Source organism: Rhincodon typus, chromosome 9, assembly GCF_021869965.1.
Source record: "Rhincodon typus isolate 14 chromosome 9, sRhiTyp1.1, whole genome shotgun sequence".
Taxonomy (NCBI): Eukaryota; Metazoa; Chordata; class Chondrichthyes; order Orectolobiformes; family Rhincodontidae; genus Rhincodon; species Rhincodon typus.
Window position 1 is genome coordinate 34,440,461 of NC_063340.1, and position 21,829 is coordinate 34,462,289.

General features: G+C 43.1%; 1 protein-coding gene across 1 annotated transcript in view; it reads right to left on the reverse strand.

Annotated features, from left to right (window-relative positions):
* tiam2a (TIAM Rac1 associated GEF 2a) overlaps positions 1 to 21,829 on the reverse strand; it is a 358,836-nt gene that overhangs the window by 9,257 nt on the left and 327,750 nt on the right. The window contains exons 17-19 of the mRNA XM_048601453.1: positions 15,373 to 15,481; positions 3,210 to 3,389; positions 1,047 to 1,165 (exon numbers count right to left, since the gene is read on the reverse strand). Coding sequence (XP_048457410.1) covers positions 1,047 to 1,165; positions 3,210 to 3,389; positions 15,373 to 15,481 — 408 coding nt within the window. The remainder of the gene's footprint in view (positions 1 to 1,046; positions 1,166 to 3,209; positions 3,390 to 15,372; positions 15,482 to 21,829) is intronic.

A 21,829-nucleotide genomic window follows, 5' to 3' on the forward strand; every position in this document is an offset into this window, starting at 1 on the left:
GGGTCTGGGTGGGATGCTCTTTGGAGGGGCAATGCGGACTTGATGAGCCAAATGGCCTGCTTCCACACTGTAGGGTTTCTATGATTCTAAATGCGAAAATCAGAACAGGATAAGATTCAATTTGCATGGATCTACTTTTTTTAATATAATGGAGATGAAACAGAATACACCAGAGTGCATCTACATGCTTATGGAACGGTCTTTGTTAAGTTATTGATCATCTGCCTGTCCTTCCAGACTTGATGTCAGTGCAGATAGAAATAAAACCGAATTCAAGTTAACGTGCTCTACCCGGGTAAGGGGAATATGTAGCTGAATCTCTTGAGCTCTTGCTACTAAACAAATAAAAATCAAATTACATGAGTGGACCATCTTGAGTGTTAAGTAATGAATATGTTCTAATGAAATTGACACTATCAAAATTACAATATCAGCTAGTATTCATTTTCAATGAGTCGCTTGTGAAATTATTTGAGAGCAGAATGTGCACACAGGATACAAGAACACTTCCAAAGTCCTGACACTTTCAACTGAGGTTTGGATGCCTTAGACTCTAAAAATAATGATTCCTTTAACTACAATCATTTAATACAATAGTAATGTCCAAGAATGTTAATGAAGTCATTTCCAAATGTTCTGTTGCATATTACTGCCCAAAACAAGCCATCCAGGTTTGATTTTCAGGATACAAACAATCCACCCAGACCTGGAAGTCTGATGTCCATTTCATGTTGAAGCTATTTGGTTCAGTTACACCTGAAATAGAGGTGTGCCAATTGGTTTCAGTTTCTTAGGGATAGGTAAAGGAAAATAAAATTCAGTTGAGATTCTCACTTCTGATTGCTAACTAACAACCCCAAATGGAATTGTATGATTGGGGTCCATACTGGATTTGACTGTGATGCCTTTACATTATGCAGACACTGACGGTAGCAGTTTAGTTGCAAGGTGTGTCCATTATGCAGAGGCAGCAAAGGGTAGCCTGTCTTAAGCATAAAGGCAGCAAGAAGAGGAAGAAATAAAATAAGCAATGCCAACAGCATTACCTCTTTTTTAGTTCCAGGCTGTTCTGCAACCAACTGATCAAATACCGTGCCGTAGTCGTCATAGATTTTTTGCATCTCGTTAATATGACTGGCCACCTTCTCCATTGCCTTTAGAGCTTCTAGGATGGAAAATAAAACATTCAGCAAAAAGTCACAATTGCTGGTTTTTATCCTTAAAACTTGCAACTAAAATAAACTGAATGTTTGTCAGCATAGTTTTTACAGATGGCTGCCTGATTTGGTGATTTAGCTTGGTTTTTACTGATCAAAGTGAAAGATGTTAAGTATCAGAAAAAAGGTATTTTGCTCCACTTCAGCCACCAGAAATGAGCAACTACTGCTGGTTAGTAAAACTTTCACTATCTGTGCTATCTTTAATATATTGTTATCACCTCATTAAAAGACCTTCCAATGCACCAGGGTAATATTTTCTACTGATACAGAAGATATTATTTTGTGTGTGAAACAATATTAACCAGAGATTAACAGTGAAAAGAATCTCACCTCATTCACTGCAGTCATCTGAGTTGAATCACTATGTATAGACACTTTACCAAATTGGAGGGAAGAAACTCCAAGGGAAAATCTTGCTAATCGATCTTGTACATTTTTAGTGATAAGGCATAAAGTCACTGGCAAACTTTATGCTTTTCATTTCAAGCTGAAAATTGGCATCACAAAAAGAAATCTCAAAATATTTTTCAAACCACAGTAAGAATTCTTCATTATCTGGAGGTTGAGCTTCAGGTGTACGTAGGATTGTTGCACTTAGTTACTTTTCACAGACTTCAGTTGATATCTGTGGAATTCTTTACCACAGAAGTCTGTTAAAGCTGGGTCATTAAAGTATTAGCTTTTTCAATAAGCAAAGGAATCAAGGGTAATGGAACAAAGGAAAGTGCAGTTCAGGATGATCAGATCAGCTATGATCTCAATGAATGGTGGAGCTCACTTGATGGGCTGAATGGCCTACTTCAGCCCCTACGTTTTATGGTCTTATCATGGTGTACTCCTTTCTCCGTCAACTCGCATTCTTCCTTAGATCCCAACTCCCATTGCCCACGCCATTTATTAGGGTAAAACAGAAGAGTGATAGATTAGGAGAGGTACCGGTGAAAACCCTGTGCTACTTGGCCAAAGCATATTTGTGCAACAATCCATAGTATTGCACTCCCTCATGGGAGCTATTGGTGGAATGGCAATGTCACTGAACTAGTAATCCAGAACTCCAGACTAATATCCTAGGGACATATGTTCAAATCCCACCATGGCTGATGGTAACATTTGAATTAAATAAAAAAGAACCTTGTACAAAAAGCATGTTCAAAGGTGATCGTTGTAAGAAGCCATCTGATTCACATGCCCTTTAGGGACAGAAATCTGTCATCATTACTTCGCCTGGTGCCTCTAGACCCAGAGAAATGTGTTCATTCTTATGGTGTGTACATCCCATGAATGAGCAAACAACATAAAAAGGTAAAAGATGATAGCATCTCAAAATCTTCATAAAATATCTATTCATGTATCAAAAATAATGTAGAAAGTTGGTGAAAGTAATTCCATAAGGTAACGACTGAAATCAGGGTTAAAAACAGAGCAGCAGGGTGCATCTGCAGCCTCCCTTTGACAGGGGTGGGGGTAGCGAAGTGAGATGGGAGGATTTACACACAGCAAACTCAAACCAAGAGAAATGTTCCTCTCTTGTGGATTTCATTCCTGGAATGACAGTAATGGATTTTGTTTTGCCAACTATTTTCGTAGGACATCTTAGGGATATGTGCCAAACGCAGGCGAATGGGAGTTGTTCAGTTTAGGAAACCTGGTCGTCATAGACAATTTGAACAAATGGTCTATTTCCCCTGCTGTATGACTCTATAAATGTTTGTATGCAAGTTTCTAAATGTAAATCTGATCAAAGCTCTTCCTGTAAATTGTACAGAACAATTTTAGCTTAAGCACTTTCCATTCCTTTTCAGTTCTTCAATTCATTAACCAACAGCAGGGACCGCGCTGGCATTGGACACCAAGTACAGCTGTAGTCAGCTAACTGAACACTCCTCATCCCCTCCCACATCTGGAAATAATGCTTTTGGGTAAAACAAAATTCAATGGGATTATAAGGCTAATCATGTCTTGATCTTTGGCTTGTCATTTAGCACTGACCTGTTAGATGATAATGCTCCTCACTCTCTGCATCGGTTAGAGACACTAGCTCTTTCAGCAGTAGTGGATACTTTAGAACACGTTGAACAGGCTTGATCAGATAAGACTCCAGGGTAAAAGAATGCTGTTTTGTTGGATTTCGGGCATCCAAGAATTCTTTGAAGGCTTTGTAAGTTTTAGCTGGAATTAAAAAGACTTAATCAGGCATAGGTTTAAAGTGAGAGGATAAAGACTTAAAAGGGAACTGAGGGGCAACCTTTTCTATACAGAGCGCAGTTTGTGTGTGGAATAAACTACCAGAGAAAGCGGTAGATGCAGGCAGTTACATATTTAAAAGACATTTGGATAGGTACACATATACAAGATGTTTAGACAGATATGGGCCAAACACAGGCAAGTTTCAGTTTGGGAAATTTGGTTGTCACGGACAAGTTGGACTGAAGGGTCTGTTTCTGTGCTGTATGACTCTATAATTCTAACATAGAATCATCATAGAATCTCTACAGTGTAGAAACAGGCCCTTCGGCCCAACAAGTCCACACCGATACACAGAGCACCCACCCAAACCCATCCCCCTTAATCTACAAATCCCTGAACACAACAGGCAACTTAGCCTGACCAATCCACCTAGCCCGCATATCTTTGGACTGTGGGAGGAAACCCATGCAGACACAGGGAGAATATGCAAACTCGACGCAGACAGTCACCCGAGGGTGGAAGCGAACCCGAGTCTCAGTGGTTAGCACTGCTGCCTCACAGCGCCAGGGACCCAGGTTCAATTCCACCCTCGGGCAACCATCTGTGTGGAGTTTGCACATTCTCCCCGTGTCTGTGTGGGTTTCCTTCCACAGTCCAAAGATGCGCAGGCTAGGTGGACTGGTCATGCTAAGTTGCCCGTAGTGTTCAGGGATGTGTAGATTAGGTGGGTTATAGGGGGATGGGTCTGGGTGGGATGCTCTGAGGGTCTGTGTGGACTTGTTGGGCGGAAGGGCCTGTTTCCACACTGTGATGATTCTATGTTAGAATTATAGAGTCATACAGCACAGAAACAGACCCTTAGGTCCAACTTGTCCATGACGACCAAATTTCCCAAAAATGAACCAGATTAATAGGAAACAGTCTTTTTTTAAAAAAAAATTATACATGGCTAAGACTTTCGGTGGTATCACTGCTGAAGTGATTTCAAGTACATGAACCATAACTATGGAAAGGAACAGTGATTGTGTTGACGTTTTTTTTGAAAGACAGAATTTTATTTTTAAGCACTTACTGTATTTGAGTTACTGAAAGTAGAAAGCTGTTTTCAAACATACTTCTTGTTAATTATTAGCTTTTTTCTGAACTGTGATTTTTTATTGGTATTTTCCATACTTGCTGGTGGGACTCCTGTGTGTCAGTATGTAAGTTGTTGCTTTTGTGAGTAAAGTTTGAGTATTCAGTTATCAATGTAGTGGCAGGGACTATAACAACAAAAACTGTTTATTCATAGAGTACAAAAACAGAAATTACAGGAGAAACTCAGGAGGCTTGGCAGCATCTGTGGTGAGAAAGCAGAATTAATGTTTCTAGTCCAGTGACCCTTCTTCAGACTGATAGTAGCCTGGAGAAGGCTGTATTTACACTGATGAGGTGTTGGGGGGGGTGCTGCTGCTGGGGAAGAGGAGGAGTGGGTGGGTAGGTAGAGATGGAGCCCAAATTTAGATTTAGATTTATTTATTTGTCACATGTACTTTGTATAGGAATACATAAGTACAGCGAAAAGTGCACAAAGTCGCCATTCACTGGTACCCACTTGGTTACAAAACCCAGAATTAAAAGATTTAACAAAGCCAAAAAGGTAAGCAATAAATAAAAAGTCTAGATCTCAGAGTCCCAAGTCCCATTTCCACAACAGTGCAGGAGCCACTCCAATTGCTAGGCCACCTTCGCTGCACCCTCACTGGCCCGCTCTCGCTGCTGACATCGCTCCAACCCATGTTCAACCCGCTGTCTCTGCAGGACAGAGCCCGAGCGTTCAGCTTCTGCTACGTGGCTCTCGGTCACAACCCGGCTCCTTAGGTAGGTAGCTAAAAGGGGTGGGGTGGGGGATGGGGTGGGGGTTGGGGTGGTGAGGGATAGAATTACTGCAGAGAGAAAGAAGAAAAAAAAGAAAAGGAACTGGTGAGCAGAGTGGAGCTCCGAATGGAGCAACTTACCCTGCCACCATCTTGAAATCAGGCAAACAAACAGATGGTTGAGAGTAAGCAAGAGGAGAAGAAGAAAAAAAACTGATAACAGGGACCATAAGTAGGTGAAAATGGGTTAACTGTGTTGATAGCAGCCCAGGCCATGACAGGGCCTTGGGGTATAAGGGTGGGTAAAGGTCAGAGGTGTTAGTGTTCAGTCTCTCAAATTATTGAACTTAATATTGAGTGCTGGAAGTTTTAGGGTCCAGAAGCAGAAAATGAGATGCTGTTCATGCAGTTTGCATTGAATGTCACTGGAGCACTGAAGCAGGCCCAAGTCAGAAATGCTGGCCAGGGAACAAGTTGGTGTGTTAAAGTGGCAGATGACTGGAAGTGTGACGTCATTTCTGCAAACAGAACACATGTGAACTGCAAAGTGGTCACCCAGTCTGCATTTTCTTATCCAATATATAGGAGACCACGTGTGAGCAACAAATGCAGTAGACTAGATTGAATGAAGTGCTGGTAAATCAATGCTTCACCTGGAAGGTGTGTCTGGAGCCATGAATAGTGCTGCACCTTCTGCTATTGCCATGGGAAGGTGCCATGGGGAGGTGCTGGGAGTGGAGAAGGCGTGATCCAGAATGTCCTGGAGAGACCAGTTCCCTGCAGAGGGCTGACAAAAGAGGGGAGGGGAATACATGTCTGCTGGTAACATCCTGCTGGAAGTGGCAGAAGTGGTAGCTTATGATCCTTTGGATGTGGATCCCGGTAGGGTAGGAAGTGAGGATCGAGGAACCCTATCACTGTTGTGGGAGGGGAAAAGGGGTCAGGGCCAAACTGTGGGAAAATGATCAAACATGGCTGAGGGCCCTGTTAACTAGTGGTGAAATCCTCAGTTGAGGAAAACGGTGGATATTTCTGTGGCCCTACCCTGTGGAAAGGGGCATCATCAGAACAAATGCAACAGAGACTGAGAAACTGGCAGAATGGAATGGAGTCCTTACAGGAAGCACAGTGAAAGGATACATAGTCCAGGTAACTCTGGGAGTCTGTGTGCTTGTAGTGGATATTGGTGGTCAGCCTATCCCCAGAAATTGAAACAGAGATGTTGAAGAAGTGAAGAACAGGTAGACAAAGTGATTAAGAAGCTGTTTAGCACACTTGCCTTCATTGCTCAGACCTTTGAATATAGGAATTGGGAGATCATGTTGAGGTTGTAGACGTGAGGCCTGAACTGGAGTATTGTGTGCAGTTCTGGTCATTCTAGAAGGATATTACTAAATTGAGCGGGGCTCAGAAAAGATTTACCAAGATGTTGCCAGGAATGGAGGGGTTCAGTTATAAAAATAGGCCAGGACATTTTTCACTGAAGTGTAGGAGGTTGAGGGTTGACCTTACAGGAGGTTTACAAAATCATGAGGGGCATAGAGAAGGTGAACCGTGAGGGTTTTTCCCTAGGGTAGAGGGAAATCAAAACTAGAGGGCATATTTTTATGGTGAGAGGAGAAAGTTTTAAAAAGGACAAGAGAGAGAACTTTTTTTTAAAAACAAGAGCGAGTAGTTCATGTTTGAAATGAACTGCCAGAGGAAGTGGTGGATCCAGCTAGTTACAACATTTAAAATACATTTGGGTAAGTACATGAATAAGAAAGATTTGGAGGGATATGGGCCAAATATAGGCAAGTGGGATTAGTTTAGTTTTGGAACATGTATCTGGACTAGCTGGACCAGAAGGTCTGTTTCCATGCTGTATGACTCTGTGAAGATGTCGGAGATGGACGGTGTGGAAATTGGAAATTAATTTGATCAATTTTTCCAATTCCAGACAAGAGAGGGAAGTGCCATTGACATACTGGAGATAAAGGGCTGTGGGGAGGAACCAGAGTAGGATTGGAACAAGGAATGTTCCCACATACCCCACAAAGAGACAAGAATAACTGGAGCCCATGAGGGTACCCATGAGGAGTTGTTCAAAGGGAGGATGAGCTCAGCCTGGCGGAGGGGGGTGATGGTGAATGGGGACAGTTCAGGCCTTCCTACCAGGAAAAAGCAGACAGCCTTAAGATCATCCTGATGGTGAATGGTCATGTAGAAGGATTGCACCATGGTGATTCCATGGTGAAAAGGTGGTGGCTGGAGCCCGCAAACTGGAAGTTTTGAAGTTGACATAAAGCACCAGAAGAATTGTGGATGTAAGTGGGAAGGGACTGGACAAGGGGAGAAAAGAAACTGAGTCAAGATAGGAAGAAATAAGTTCCATAGGCAGGAACAATGGGTCTGCTTGGACAATCCTGTTTGTGGATTTTGGGAAGAAGGTAGAAGCATGCTGTGCAGGGTTGTGGGATTATGAGCTTGGAGACTGAAGGGGAGTGGGGGTGGTGGGGAGGAGATCCCCAGGTAAAATGAGATTAGTGACTGTTGTGGACACAACGGTTGATGCTCGATGATGGGGTCATGGTCCAGTGGGAAATAGCGTGCCTTTAATATAATTAAAAGTCCCTAAAACCTTCATAGGAGAGTTGCGAATGGTCAGGTTCAATCTCAGACTATGGCCAGGAAAGGATTAAGTTAGGGAATGGAGTTCATAGCATGGACTGAAAAAAATAGATTCTGTTCTCTCAATATTTAATGGAGAGAAATTTCTGCTCATCCACTACCGAATATTGGAAAAGTAGTCCAAACAAGGTAGAACTGTATTGTCAGTGTACATGGGAACTGACATGTCTTTTTGGATAATGTTACCAAGGGGTTGCATGTAGATAAGAAATAGAAGGGGGCTAAAGATAGAAACTAGGAGATCAGAGTACTGGAGGTAATTGCATAGAAGGAAGAATAAAAATATGGCAAGCTAAATCCAAATTTATTAGATACAATGGAACCATGGAGGAGGTTGCCATACAGCTGTACGGAAAATACACTGGAGGAGGATGATGTAGTCAACCATATCAAAGACTGCAGACAGCTTGAGAAGAATGAGGGAGGAAAGTTTATTTTTGGCAATCACACCGATGTCATTTTTAACTTTGATAAGAGTCATTTTGATGAGTGGCAGAATGGAAACGTGATGGAAGGGATTCAAACATGGATAGCCAGAAAATGGGCATTGGCACTAGAAGACAGGCAGTGTGGGAGGACAAATGCTGCCATCTCTACACAAATGAGGAACATTTAACAACACTGCACGAAGTCATAGTGGAACTGCTGAAAATCACAGCAAGAAATTATTTACATTCAGGTTTGATAACTTGGACATCCTGTATTTAAGATTAAAACTCTATTGTCTTGGAATTTGAGAAAGGTCAGAAACAGATGAATCAATTGCAATAAATAATCAACCCATGCACATTGCTTCCAACACAGGCAGCATGCAAACTTTGTGCCAGTGTTTGAATGTACACCCGAACAGGGGTCACAAATATTTGATAGGCTAAGACTATTTGAATCTAGTCTGAACAATTTAAAGCTGGCATACATGCCTTAATGGAGAGGTGCACTCAGTAGGTGCTACAAGAAATTGTGAAGAATGCCCAAGTGGGAAGAACATTTAAAAATTACAAAACAGGGCTGGCAGTGCTCCTCCTAGACAAGTAGTTCCAAGTCTTGCTGCATTAAGTGCATACAAGGCAACAAATAGGTGATTCACAGAAGACCAGGACGCTCAGCAGATAGATGCTTAAGAAATAAGAGACCACTATTGGCATCATTACAACAATGAAGCTCCAAGGACTGCAATAAGTAGTAAGTGACAATAACCTTCTAAAATATTACTAGCTTCACGTATTACTCCATTCATCATTACCCCTTCATTATCCTCCAACAATCTTGATCAATCACGAATCATACCTAACATTAATAACGTCACTTTAACCTTACACTTGTATTTCTCAGTTTGCACATTTGGCCAATTATTCAACCATACTATAGATCCACTAACACGTCTCCTAGCATATGGTGGGGCGCATTGCAGGGAACAGAACCTTTTGCTAATGGAGGAAGTGGTGCTCAACCATCAATGGAACAACCATCACATCAGCCTCTCTGGCAGCCAGGCTGAAAGCATCGAAGATGACAGCATACTTGTAACTTGTCCTCCCTCCTTGCATCCCACTGCCTTCTCATCCCGCAATCTCTTCTGGCTTAGACACTGCGCTTAGTGTAAGCATCTACCTCTTTGCTTTCCTTCATCACAATCGTAACTTGCACCTTTGCCCTCTCAGATACCAAAGGACTATATCCTGCCCAAACAGTGGTGGAACAACAAGAAGTGGAGAGGAAGAAGAGGTTGAAGAAACACCACCCCTCTCTGCTTAGATACTACCATGGTACACAGTGTCGAGGTAGGTTTAGTAATGGGATCTGCATCAGGTGAGACAAAGGTAGGGCCAGAAAACAGGATAGTGCAGAAGTCAGCATCTTTAGAAAATGGAGGTAACAAACTAGTTCAGTTTGTTACCATGAACATTCATGTGTTGCTACCATATTAGTGTGCAAAGTAGCTTGCAGGGTTGCACAACACAGTAATAGGATTTTTGAGGGTCCATCACAGGATGTGACATAGGACAAAAGGTTGGTGCCATTCTCAGGATAACAGCATTTAGTCTTCAAGCCAGGAATGGGAAGATATGACCTTCATGTCTATCTGCATTTGATGTTTAATGAAGATTTAATGAGCAGATTCTCAAAAGAGAATTTCATGCACTGAATCCTACATAGCATTTCCAGACCTATGGTTACTGTAGGGCACACATGGATACTGATATACTGACAGATGCTTCCAACTGTGCAGCTGGGATTTGGCACAAGCCCCAGTTTTGGCTGGAGGTAAACTTCTGTCTCATTGAGAATCAGATGGACCTTTCTGGTACGTTACATTTCTTCCAACAGGTCAAGGGTAGCCTGTAGGTTATCACCTTTATGACCCAGGTATCACAGTCAGATTCACGACAGCTTAATACAGTTTAATGCAGCCTCCAATATTAACACTTTCAGAATAACCTTACACAAAAGCAGCTTTGAGAAGCAAACACAGACAGGTGAACTTGCAGAAAGGCCTCATGTGTCATCTTTCCATAGAGATGCTCGCGTCAAATCTCCTGTGGGCAGCCTTTGCAGGTCTGTGCCGAAATTTGACATACCAGAAATTCACGATCAACTTGATTATACGGCAGTCTGTCAAGCAGTCATCAGTACCATACATCACTTGTGGTGTGCGCATCTCTTTGCTCTCGAGTGCAGGTGGTGATGTAATTTATCAGGTGCCATCAGGAGTGGGTGTGCCTCCAGGTGGTCTTTAACCTGTCACATTGGCAGAACATGGTGCTGGTAATTAGAGTTCAAGTGTCCTCTCCCCTCCTTCCCGAGTACGCCCTCTGGAAGGGGTCAATCACACCCAACTGTGGCACTGAATGCTCCGAGTAAGATGGGTTACCTTTTGGAACACCGGGTTGTGTAGTTCTATATTCGAATGCTTTCTTGGTATTATCCTCAGAGTTTTGGGTGTAGAGTGATCAAGATAACTCAGTATCAGGCAAAATCTGAGGATCGTCAGTCCTTCAATTAGCCCCATTGCTTGTCCTGGCATCTAGTGGCAAAATCGCTCCAAAAGGCAAAGGCGACGCCATGAAGTTCATGCCTTACTGAAAGAGAGTGATCATCATCACCCACCTCCTTGTTCCCTTGCAATGGTGGTAAGTTTATCTGTGGGGGCAAAACACTTGGAATTTTCAGATTGTTACCTTGGTGTTGCAGATACGATTTCTGGGCCAGTGAACTCTAGATCTACACCATCTGGAGACTGGTGCACCTACTAGGGTCACCCTGACAAGTAGGCTTGGGGAGAAGTTCTGAACCAAACATGATCCAGAAGAATCCAAATCCTCAGTAGCAGATCAGGTGGAAGGGAAATCCTTAATTCTCAATTGTTGTGATGATGGATGAAGGCTACAACAGAAAGTCAACTCACCAGCTATCTCTATCTCCATCTCTAAGGCCATTGGTTCAAGTCACTCCCAGTCAAGGTCCCATGTGGTAGCTGCAGAAACAACAGTCTTCCCTTCATAAAGGCTGAGCATGCTGTGCCTCCTGCTTCTTCTTCTTCTTTCTCCTTTTCTTTATTTTAAGAGGTTTGGCGGCCAGAGTCAAAAAAGCATGGAAACAGGAACTTCGGCTCAACTCATCCATGCCAACCAGGTTTCCTAAACCAAACCAGTCCCGTTTGCCTGCATTTGGCCCACATTCCCTTAAACCTTTCCTACAGTACCTGTCCCAATGTCTGTTAAATGTTGTAATTGTACCCGCCTCTACCACTTCCTCTGGCAGTTCATTCCACATACACATCACCCTCTGCGGGGAAAAACGTTGCCCATCAGGTCCCTTTTAAATCTTTCCCCTCTCACCTTAAACCTATGCCGTCCAGTTTTAGATTCCTCTACCCTGGGGAAAAGACCTGGGCTATTCACTTTATCTATACACCTCAATTTTATAAACCCCTTCAGCCTCCTACACTCCAGTGGGAGAAAAGTCCCAGCCTATCTTTACAATTCAAACCTTCCAGTGTCTGCAGAGGCAGTAATGGGGACAAAACTAGTGGATCTAGAAGTCCTTCACCTTAAATATGCTAACTGATGATTGGGAAGTGCCTAGATAACACAAATTGCTTCTTAGCAGATGTGCCTGAGCAGGTTTCTTAGGATTCCCTCTGTTTACCCTCCATGGGAAAACACCTGTAAAGACTGCCTTATCCAGTTCTGACTGGACAAACATACCCAGCAGGATCATACTTCTGTGGTCAAAAACATTAGCACATAAAAATCCCAGAAAGCAAACTTTAACCTTTGTGAGCTGAAATGCTTGCATTTTATAGATACTGATGACAATTTTCACCATTTATGTTATAATGAGGTTATAAATGCAGATGAAATCGTGAACAGCTATCGCAATACCAGTAAACTTCCTGCATGATGTACTGAGTATGGTTACACATTTGCTGGACAAAGAGGAAGCTAAAACATTTGCAGATACCATACATCTGAATTTACATACAACTGCAACAGAGTGAGCGTTGAGAGCAAGAGCGGCAGAGAGAGCACGCAGGAGCAGGAGCGAGCGCAAGACACAGCGTGAGCAGATGCTGCATCATGTGGAAGGGTATAACCTTGATATAGTCTTCTATCTGGGCAAATCACGTACTTGTTCCACCACCTTTTCTCAAAAAGTGAATGTGATATATTGTCCTCTAAATCACAGTGAATGTGGTTGCCAACCTGGAAGCAGCCTCTGGCAAATCAATTTACATCCTGCTCTAGGACTCTAGTTCTTCCTGTAACAGGCTGCAGATTTCAGGAAAAACCTCCTTAATAGAATGGAGATATCGTTCACACTTAGCATACAAGCATAGATCCTTGCTGAGGTTGCAGCAGTAAAATTACTCCCTTAAATTTCTTGATAGATTTCATTTACTGCTTCAAGGCTTTTTTCCTGCTCCTCTTCCTTTGACACCTAGTATTTCATCCTCCTCTGTCTGCTTATTCTGTCATGCCTAAGGCAGAGAAACTGCAGTATCCATGACTTGGAGAAAGTCAGAGACTTGCACAGTGCACTGCATCACTACTTTCAGACTTCTTCAAATTTTAAGGACAAACCTTTAAGTATCTAAGAGAACAACAGCCAATCAAAATAGTGAACCAAACCATCACTCATGGCACCAAAACTTTGGGCACTACCCAATCTAATTTGGTAGCTAATGATTCTACCAATCCCAATTTGGGAACCAACTGTACTCACGAGAGTGATCTACATAATTCAATTCTTTTGCAATTCCACACAGCTTTCTGCTAGGAAGTGCCTTGACACTGGCTCCAAAATACTTCTACTGTCCCTATGGAGCAGTTTAGTATCAATATGTCACTCCCTGTAGTCATACTTCGTGATTGTAATGAGGTCAGCCAGCTGGACCTCAGAATGAGAGTTCCTTGATTGCGGCTGTTAATCTGGTCCAATCAAGGAGCCCTGGCTGACATATAAAAAGTGGAGTGTCAGAGATGATTACACTCTGGTACCTGACTCTGAATGAGGCAGTACTAGAGTCAAGGATTGCTCATGTTTAAATACATGGGTGATTTGGTGATGGATACCAGCTTCTATGGAGTTATTTTAATACAACACAGACTGGGAATTAAACGATGTTGTTGCAGAATTTTATGCGAGGTGGTGTGATGGTGGTCGAATTCATGGTACTTCAGCGCAGTATATGTGACCATGGATAAAATAGGTTCTAGTGGCTAGTAAGTGTGCAGGATCTTCCAATGTAAATTTTGTCATGCCATCTCCTTTAAACATTTATAGGATGGCACAAAGTCATCCCATATTCTCACATGTAGTTTCTAAAATAACAGGGCAACTATCAAAATAAATCTCAAGTCAGAAAGAGAAATGTCTCAATTTCAATTCACAAGATACTGGAACAACATACTAGTACAGGCAGATGGGGCTATAACCACAAATCTTCAAAATGTTGAGGGAATTGAAAATTATACTCTGCATTTAATTCTAGAAAAGATGTAAATCAGAAACAAACAGAAGCACTGTATCAATGAAAAAAATAACAATTGCCTTCTCCAGATAGGTGTTCAATGTCAGTAATTAACTGATAAATGCACATTATATGGCACATCATTGGCAATTATTGATTAATGGAGTTATGGTTTTTCTCCTCTCAGCTTCTACATTTAATTTTCTCTGAGAAAAATGGAACAGCAAATCAGTTTTCTGTGTATTCTTGAAGCAACAGTCAGTTTTCAGTCAATAACTGAGGTAGAAACCCATTCTAATGCTGTACCTGTCAATTACTACTTCTGACCGAAGTAGAGCACTTCAGAGATTCTGCACTTTTCACTTAATAGACCAGATTTTCCAAATGGGATGAGGCCTCTGATTCAATTTCTGTTACTCTTCTGGACCCTGAGGAAGTCCTGATGTAAACATATTTATGGCACTTACATGGGAAGTTTAAACTTCCTGTTGCTGGTTTCACCGTTCCCGATTGCTCCATGGATGCCCAGAACCACACAGACAATGGCTGCTTTGTCTTTACTTGCCCTGCTCTTTTACATGGATTTACTTTGCTCTTTGTGGCTGCTCTAAAGCCTGTTGAGTAGTGTACCTCTAGGTAATTTGGCTGCAATATTAAAGCTCTAGTAACCAAAGCAACGCTTAGCATCCACACAGCAAGTGTTGAACAACAACCCCCATCCCACCCCCTCAATACTTTCATTACTTGCACCTTTCCTGAAACAAAGATAGTGCTCATATCCACCTGCACCCAACCCACCTACCAATCAAGTCACGCACAGTTCTCACACTCACTCACACCTCTCACGTCCTCAAACCAAAGACTGTTTTTGCACTCACCTGTTCTTCCACTCCTTGAACCACAGACCACACTCAAACCCTTTTCAAATCCTCTTCAGTCCTAGACAATAATCAGGGCTCACTGTCCTGTGTCTGCCCTCCTGGTGCATGTTCTCAAATCCCTGACTCCTATCCAAGCAATCAGAAGAACCAGATTTGTCAGGAGGTATGAGGGGAGATCACTGTCAGGGGACATGGGGAGGGATTTGATCACAGACAGAGGAGGGCAAGGGATCCTAATTACTCAGTGTGTCTGAGCGGGGCTGATCATTGTTGATCACTGTTGCTGTAATAAGAGAGTGAATATCACCTCTGTTGGGGTCACTATCAGGGGGAGTGAGGAGTGAGGTGATCACTGTCGGAAGGAGTGAGGAGAGATACATAATCACTGTCATTAAAGTGAGGAGCAGAGTAAGCACTTTCAGGAGAGCAATGAAGAAATGTCAAACTAGGTCCCAATGCAAAAAGGTGTGGAGTGGTAATCCAACAAGAGCAAGTAAAACAACACTTGCTCGCCATGCCCAAGAAAAAAACAAATTCAATACTTAATCGAGATGTCATAATATTTATTCTTTATGTTAACTTACCTCTTTCCAAAACTTTCTGGGCCTTTCTGTGATTTGCACAAAAGCCGCTGTAGAGTTTGAAGTGGTCAGCATAATAAAGGAATGAACCACCCAGGGAAAACAAGAGCTTCTGAAACAAACACATCAAATGATTGCAATGCTAAGTGAACACAGTCTTAATACTTGATGAGCTAAAGCCCTGAAGCTACATGTATTGTGCGAATTCTGTACAAAGCATCACATACAAGTATGTCAGAGGTTGAGGTGCAAAAGTTTAAATTGCAGTTCTCCTAATGTGTGATGAAGAATAAAGCAGCTCTGATTAATAGGCTGAACACCTGTTTTCAGTGTATATTTAGTCAGCATCAGTTCAGACACAAATCCACCGTTCAAAACAGCAATAAAACTGGAAGAGACAACAAGAATGGTTGGTGGGAAATGGAAATAACTGCATCATCAAGCTCTCCTGCAGGTGCTGACTATTGTGGCACAACTCCATTGACCTCCCGGTTCTCTGGGACTTTGTTAACCAGGTCCAGTTTGATGTGCACCTGGACAGGAAACGTTGACATCTTTCCCTCCCCACCCTTATCTGCTTTCCGGAGGGACAACTCTCTCCGTGACTCCCTTGTCCGCTCCACACTCCCCTCCAGCTCCACCACACCCGGCACTTTTCCCTGCAACCGCAGGAAGTGCTACACCTGCCCCCATACCTCCTCCCTCACCCCCATCCCAGGCCCCAAGAAGACTTTCCACATCAAGCAGATGTTCACCTGCACATCTGCCAATGTGGTATACTGCATCCGCTGTACCCGGTGTGGCTTCCTCTACATCGGGGAAACCAAGCGGAGACTCGGGGACCGCTTTGCAGAACACTTACGCTCGGTTCGCAACAAACAACTGCACCTCCCAGTCGCGAACCATTTCAACTCCCCCTCCCATTCCTCAGACGACATGTCCATCCTGGGCCTCCTGCAGTGCCACAACGATGCCACCCGAAGGTTGCAGGAACAGCAACTCATATTCCGCTTGGGAACCCTGCAGCCCAATGGTATCAATGTGGATTTCACAAGTTTCAAAATCTCCCCTCCCCCCACCGCATCCCAAAACCAGTCCAACTCGTCCCTGCCTCCCTAACCTGTTCTTCCTCCCACCTATCCCCTCCTCCCACCTCAAGCCGCACCTCCATCTCCTACCGACCAACCTCATCCCGCCCCCTTGACCTGTCCGTCCTCCCTGGACTGACCTATCCCCTTCCTAACTCCCTACCTACACTCACCTTTACTGGCTCCATCCCCGCCTCTTCGACCTGTTTGTTTCCTCTCCACCTATCCTCTCCTCTATCCCTCTTCTATCCGCCTCCCACTCTCTCCCTATTTATTTCACAACCCCCTTCCCCTCCCCCTTTTCTGATGAAGGGTCTAGGCCCGAAACGTCAGCCTCTCTGCTCCTATGATGCTGCTTGGCCTACTGTGTTCATCCAGCCCTGCACCTTGTTGTCTAGGAAACGTTGACAGACTGCTTTATGTGGACATCATTCCTGATTACTATACAGTGACCCCCGCTTTAAACTGTACCTTTGCTGAGTATTCAGGTGAGATCAAGGAAAAAGCTTCGTTATTACGTTTTGCATTGACAAATGCTTAGTGGCTTGATCATAATTCAAAAATCTTACATATATAATAAATAAATTGTCATGTTACAGAAAGCAGAGAGACTGTGTTAACTTCACATCACATTTAATTGCTACATAACTTTGGAAACCATTCATTTCCTGTGACTATACACTGATGAACCAATGGTCTATGGTAATGCGGCAAAGCAAAGTTTTCATCTTGATCTCATATGATATAAACTCAGTGGGAAGAACCTTTTAACAATGGCCACTGTATAGAAATCTGATGTGTAAATCCAGGGTGCTGCTGCTCTACATCTGTGATTGATTCTACACATTTCAGTCTGACTGCCCTGGAGCCGATTTTCATTTTCTCGTTGGCTACTTAATTTCGTATTATTTTGTCCAACCTGAACCCAGTATAAACTGCAAAATATCTAAAAAATTCCAACATGTCTTGTGGAAATGAAGCATACACCATGGGAAACATAAGGTATGATAACTATTATTCTGCTGGGGGTGGGGGCAAGCACATGTCAAATAAACAGTATTGCACACATTATGTATTTAACATCCAGCTTGTAAACTTCTCAAAGTATCAGTTCTTTTTAACAGACCAAGCAGGCAACTGATATTTCCACTAAACTAAATAGGGTTCTAGAGGTCGACAAGGTAGCCAGGAAGGAACTGAAGAAGGGACTTAGGAGAGCTAGAAGGGGGTATGAAAAAACCTTGGTGCGCAGGATCAAGGAAAACCCCAAGGCATTCTATGCTTATGTGAGAAACGAGAGGATAGCCAGCGTGAGGGTAGGGCCAATCAGGGATAGCGGAGGGAACTTGTGCTTGGAGTCAGAGGAGGTCCTTAATGAATATTTTACTTCAGTATTCACCAGTGAGAGGGACCTTGATGTTTGTGAGGACAGCATGACACAGGCAGGTATGTTTGAATAGGTTGATGTTAGGAAGGAGGGTATGCCAGAAGTTTTGAAAAACATTAGGATAGATAAGTCCCCTGGACCAGACGGGATAAGAACATAAGAACTAGGAGCAGGAGTAGGTCATCCGGCCCCTCGAGCCTACCCCGCCATTCAATAAGATCATGGCTGATCTTTTTGAGACTCAGCTCCACTTACCCGCCCGCACACCATATCCCTTAATTCCTTTACTGTTCAAAAATTTATCCAGCCTTGCCTTAAACACATTCAGCGAGGTCACTTCAACTGCTTCACTGGACAGGGAATTCCACAGATTCACAACCCTTTGGGTGAAGAAATTCCTCCTGACCTCAGTCCTACATCTGCTTCCCTTTATTTTGAGGCTATGCTCCCTAGTTCTAGTTTCACCTGCTAGCGGAAACAACCTCCCTGCCTCCACCTTATCTATTCCCTTCATAATCTTATATGTTTCTATAAGATCTCCCCTCATTCTTCTGAATTCCAATGAGTATAATCCCAGTCTACTCAGTCTCTCCTCATAATCCAACCCTCTCAACTCTGGAATCAACCGAGTAAATCTCCTCTGCACCCCCTCCAGTGCTAGTATATCCCTTCTCAAGTAAGGACACCAAAACTGCGCACAGTACTCCAGGTGTGGCCTCACCAGGATCCTATACAGCTGCAGCATAGCCTCTCTGCTTTTAAACTCCATCCCTCTAGCAATGACAGACAAAATTCCATTTGCCTTTTTAATCACCTGCTGCACCTGCAATCCTACTTTTAGCGATTCATGCACAAGGACACCCAAGTCCCTCTGCACAGCAGCATGCTGCAATTTTTTACCATTTAAAACATTGTCCATTTTGCTGTTATTCCTACCAAAATGGATGACCTCACACTTATCAACATTGTACTCCATCTGCCAGACCTTTGCCCACTCACTTAAGGCTATCTATATCCCTCTGCAGACTTTCAGTGTCTTCTGCACACTTTGCTCTACCATTCACCTTAGTGTCATCTGCAAATTTTGACACACCACACTTAGTCCCCAACTCCAATTCATCGATATAAATTGTAAACAATTGCGGTCCCAACACTGATCCCTGAGGCACACCACTAGCCACTGACCGCCAACCAGAAAAACACCCATTTACCCCTACTCTTTGCTTTCTACTGGTCAACCAATTCTCTATCCATGCCAATACATTACCTGTAATACTGTGCAACTTTCTCTTATGTAGCAGCCTTTGGTGTGGCACCTTGTGAAATGCCTTCTGGAAATCCAGATACACCACATCCACAGGTTCCCCATTGGCCACCGTGCAAGTAACGTCCACAAAGAACTCCACCAAATTAGTTAAACATGACCCACCCTTCATGAACCCATGCTGGGTGGTCCCACTGGGAGAATTTATATCCAGATGTCTTGCTATTTCTTCCTTAATGACAGATTCAAGCATTTTCCCCACTGCTGAAGTTAAGCTAACTGGCCTATAGTTACCTGCTTTTTGTCGACTTCCTTTTTTAAACAGCAGCGTCACATTGGCTGTTTTCCAATCTGCGGGAACCACCCCAGAGTCCAGTGAATTTTGGTAAATAATTACTAGTGCATTTGTTATTTCCCCCATCACCTCTTTTAGTACCCTGGGATGCATTTCATCAGGGCCAGGAGACTTGTCTACCTTTAGCCCCATTAGCTTGCCCAGCACTGCCTCCTTAGTGATAATGATAGTTTCTAGGTCCTCACCTGCTTTCACCTTCTTGCCATCAGTTGCGGCGTGTTATTTGTGTCTTCCACTGTGAAGACCGACACAAAATAACTGTTTAATGCCTCGGCTATTTCCTCATTGCCAGTTATTAAATTGGCCTTCTCATCCTCTGAAGGACCAATGTTTACCTTCGCCACTCTTTTACGATTTATATATTTATGGAAACTTTTGCTGCTGTTTTTATATTCTGAGCTAGTTTACTCTCATAATCTATCTTACTTTTCTTTATAACTGTTTTTGTGGCTTTCTGTTGGTCTTTAAAGATTTCCCAGTCTACTAGTTTCCCACTAATCTTTGCTTTTTTGCATGTTTTTTTTTTAATTTGATATTTTCCTTTATTTCCTTAGACATCCATGGTTGACTATTTCTTTTCCTACAGCTCTTCCTTATCACTGGAATATACTTCTGCTGAGCACAGTGAAAAATTGTTTTGAAAGTCCTCCACTGTTCCTCAATTGACCCACCATAAAGTTTTTGCTCCCATTTTACCTTAGCTAACTCCTCCCTCATCCCATCATAGTCTCCTTTGTTTAAGCACAGGACATTGGTACTGGATTTAACCTTCTCATGCTCCATCTGTATTTTAAATTCAACCATACTGTGATCGCTCCTTCTGAGAAGATCCCTAACTGTGAAATCATTAATTATTCCTGTCTCATTACACAGGACTAGATCTAGGTTAGCTTGTTCCCTCGTAGGTTCCATTACATATTGTTCAAGGAAATTATCGCGGATGCATTCTATGAACCCCTCCTCAAGGCTGCCATGACCGACCTGGTTTGACCAATCGATATGTAGATTAAAATCCCTCATGATAATTGCTGTACTATTTTTACATGCATTAGCTATTTCTATGTTTATTGCCCGCCCCACCATGATGTCACTATTTGGTGGCCTATAGACCAAACCTACCATTGACTTCTTCTCCCTGCTATTCCTCATCTCCACCCAAATGGATTCAACCTTTTGTTCAGTAGAACCAACAACATCTCTCACTACCGCCCTGATATCATCCTTAAAAATCAGAGCGACACCACCTCCCTTACCTTCCTGTCCATCCTTCCGAACAGTTTGATACCCCTGGATATTTAACTCCCAGTCACAACCATCCTGCAACCATGTCTCTGTAATGGCCACTAAATCATACCCATTTGCCATGATTTGCGCCATCAACTCATCCCACCTCGTTTCGAATGCTCCGAGCATTCAGATAAAGTGCCCTTATGCAGTTTTTGCATCTTCTTTTTGGGTCCTATCACCTCCATTACTAACAGCTCTTGAGTTCTCCTTCCCTTTAACTTTTATCCTAATTTTAAATGGAGTTGAAGCTTCCTCATCACCTGCTAACCTGCTGCTTTGCCTTACATTAATTGTTATACTCCTTGTACGCTCACTCCACCCTTCCCCCCTACTTACTAGTTTAAAGTCCTACTGACCTCCCTATTTACCCTTTTCGCCAGAACACTGGACCCGGCTCTGTTCAGGTGGAGTCCATCTCAGCGGTATAGATCCCTCCTGTCCCAGAACTGATGCCAGTGCCCCATGAAAAGGAAACCCTCTTTCCCACACCACTCTTTTAGCCACGTGTTTACTTCCCTGATCCTCGCCTCCCTATGCCAATCTGCATGTGGCTCGGGCAGCAATCCAGAGATTATGACCCTTGAAGACCTGTTTTTTAGTTTTGTTCCTAGCTTTTCATAATCCTGAAACAGGTCTTTTTTCCTAGTCCTGCCGATGTTGTTGGTACCAACGTGGACCACAACAACTGGATCCTCCCCCTCCCTCTCTAGTATCCTCTCAAGCTGGTCAGAGATGTCTCGCACCCTGACACCAGGCAGGCAACACACCATGTGGGATTCTCTATCCTGCTTGTCCCACTCTGGGACTCCTCCTCCGCTGAACAACTGAAGGCCGCAGTCACGCGAGGTAAGACTTTTATAACTAAAGCTTACCTTCCTTGGGATATACCCAAGGTTTCAATGGGAAGAGAGGGAAGAGATTGCTGCCACTTTGGCGATGATCTTTGCATCCTCACTGTCTACTAGAGTAGTACCAGATGATTGGAGAGTAGCAAATGTCATTCCCTTGTTCAAGAAAGGGAATAGGGATAATCCTGGGAGTTACAGACTGGTCAGTCTTACTTCTGCGGTGGGCAAATT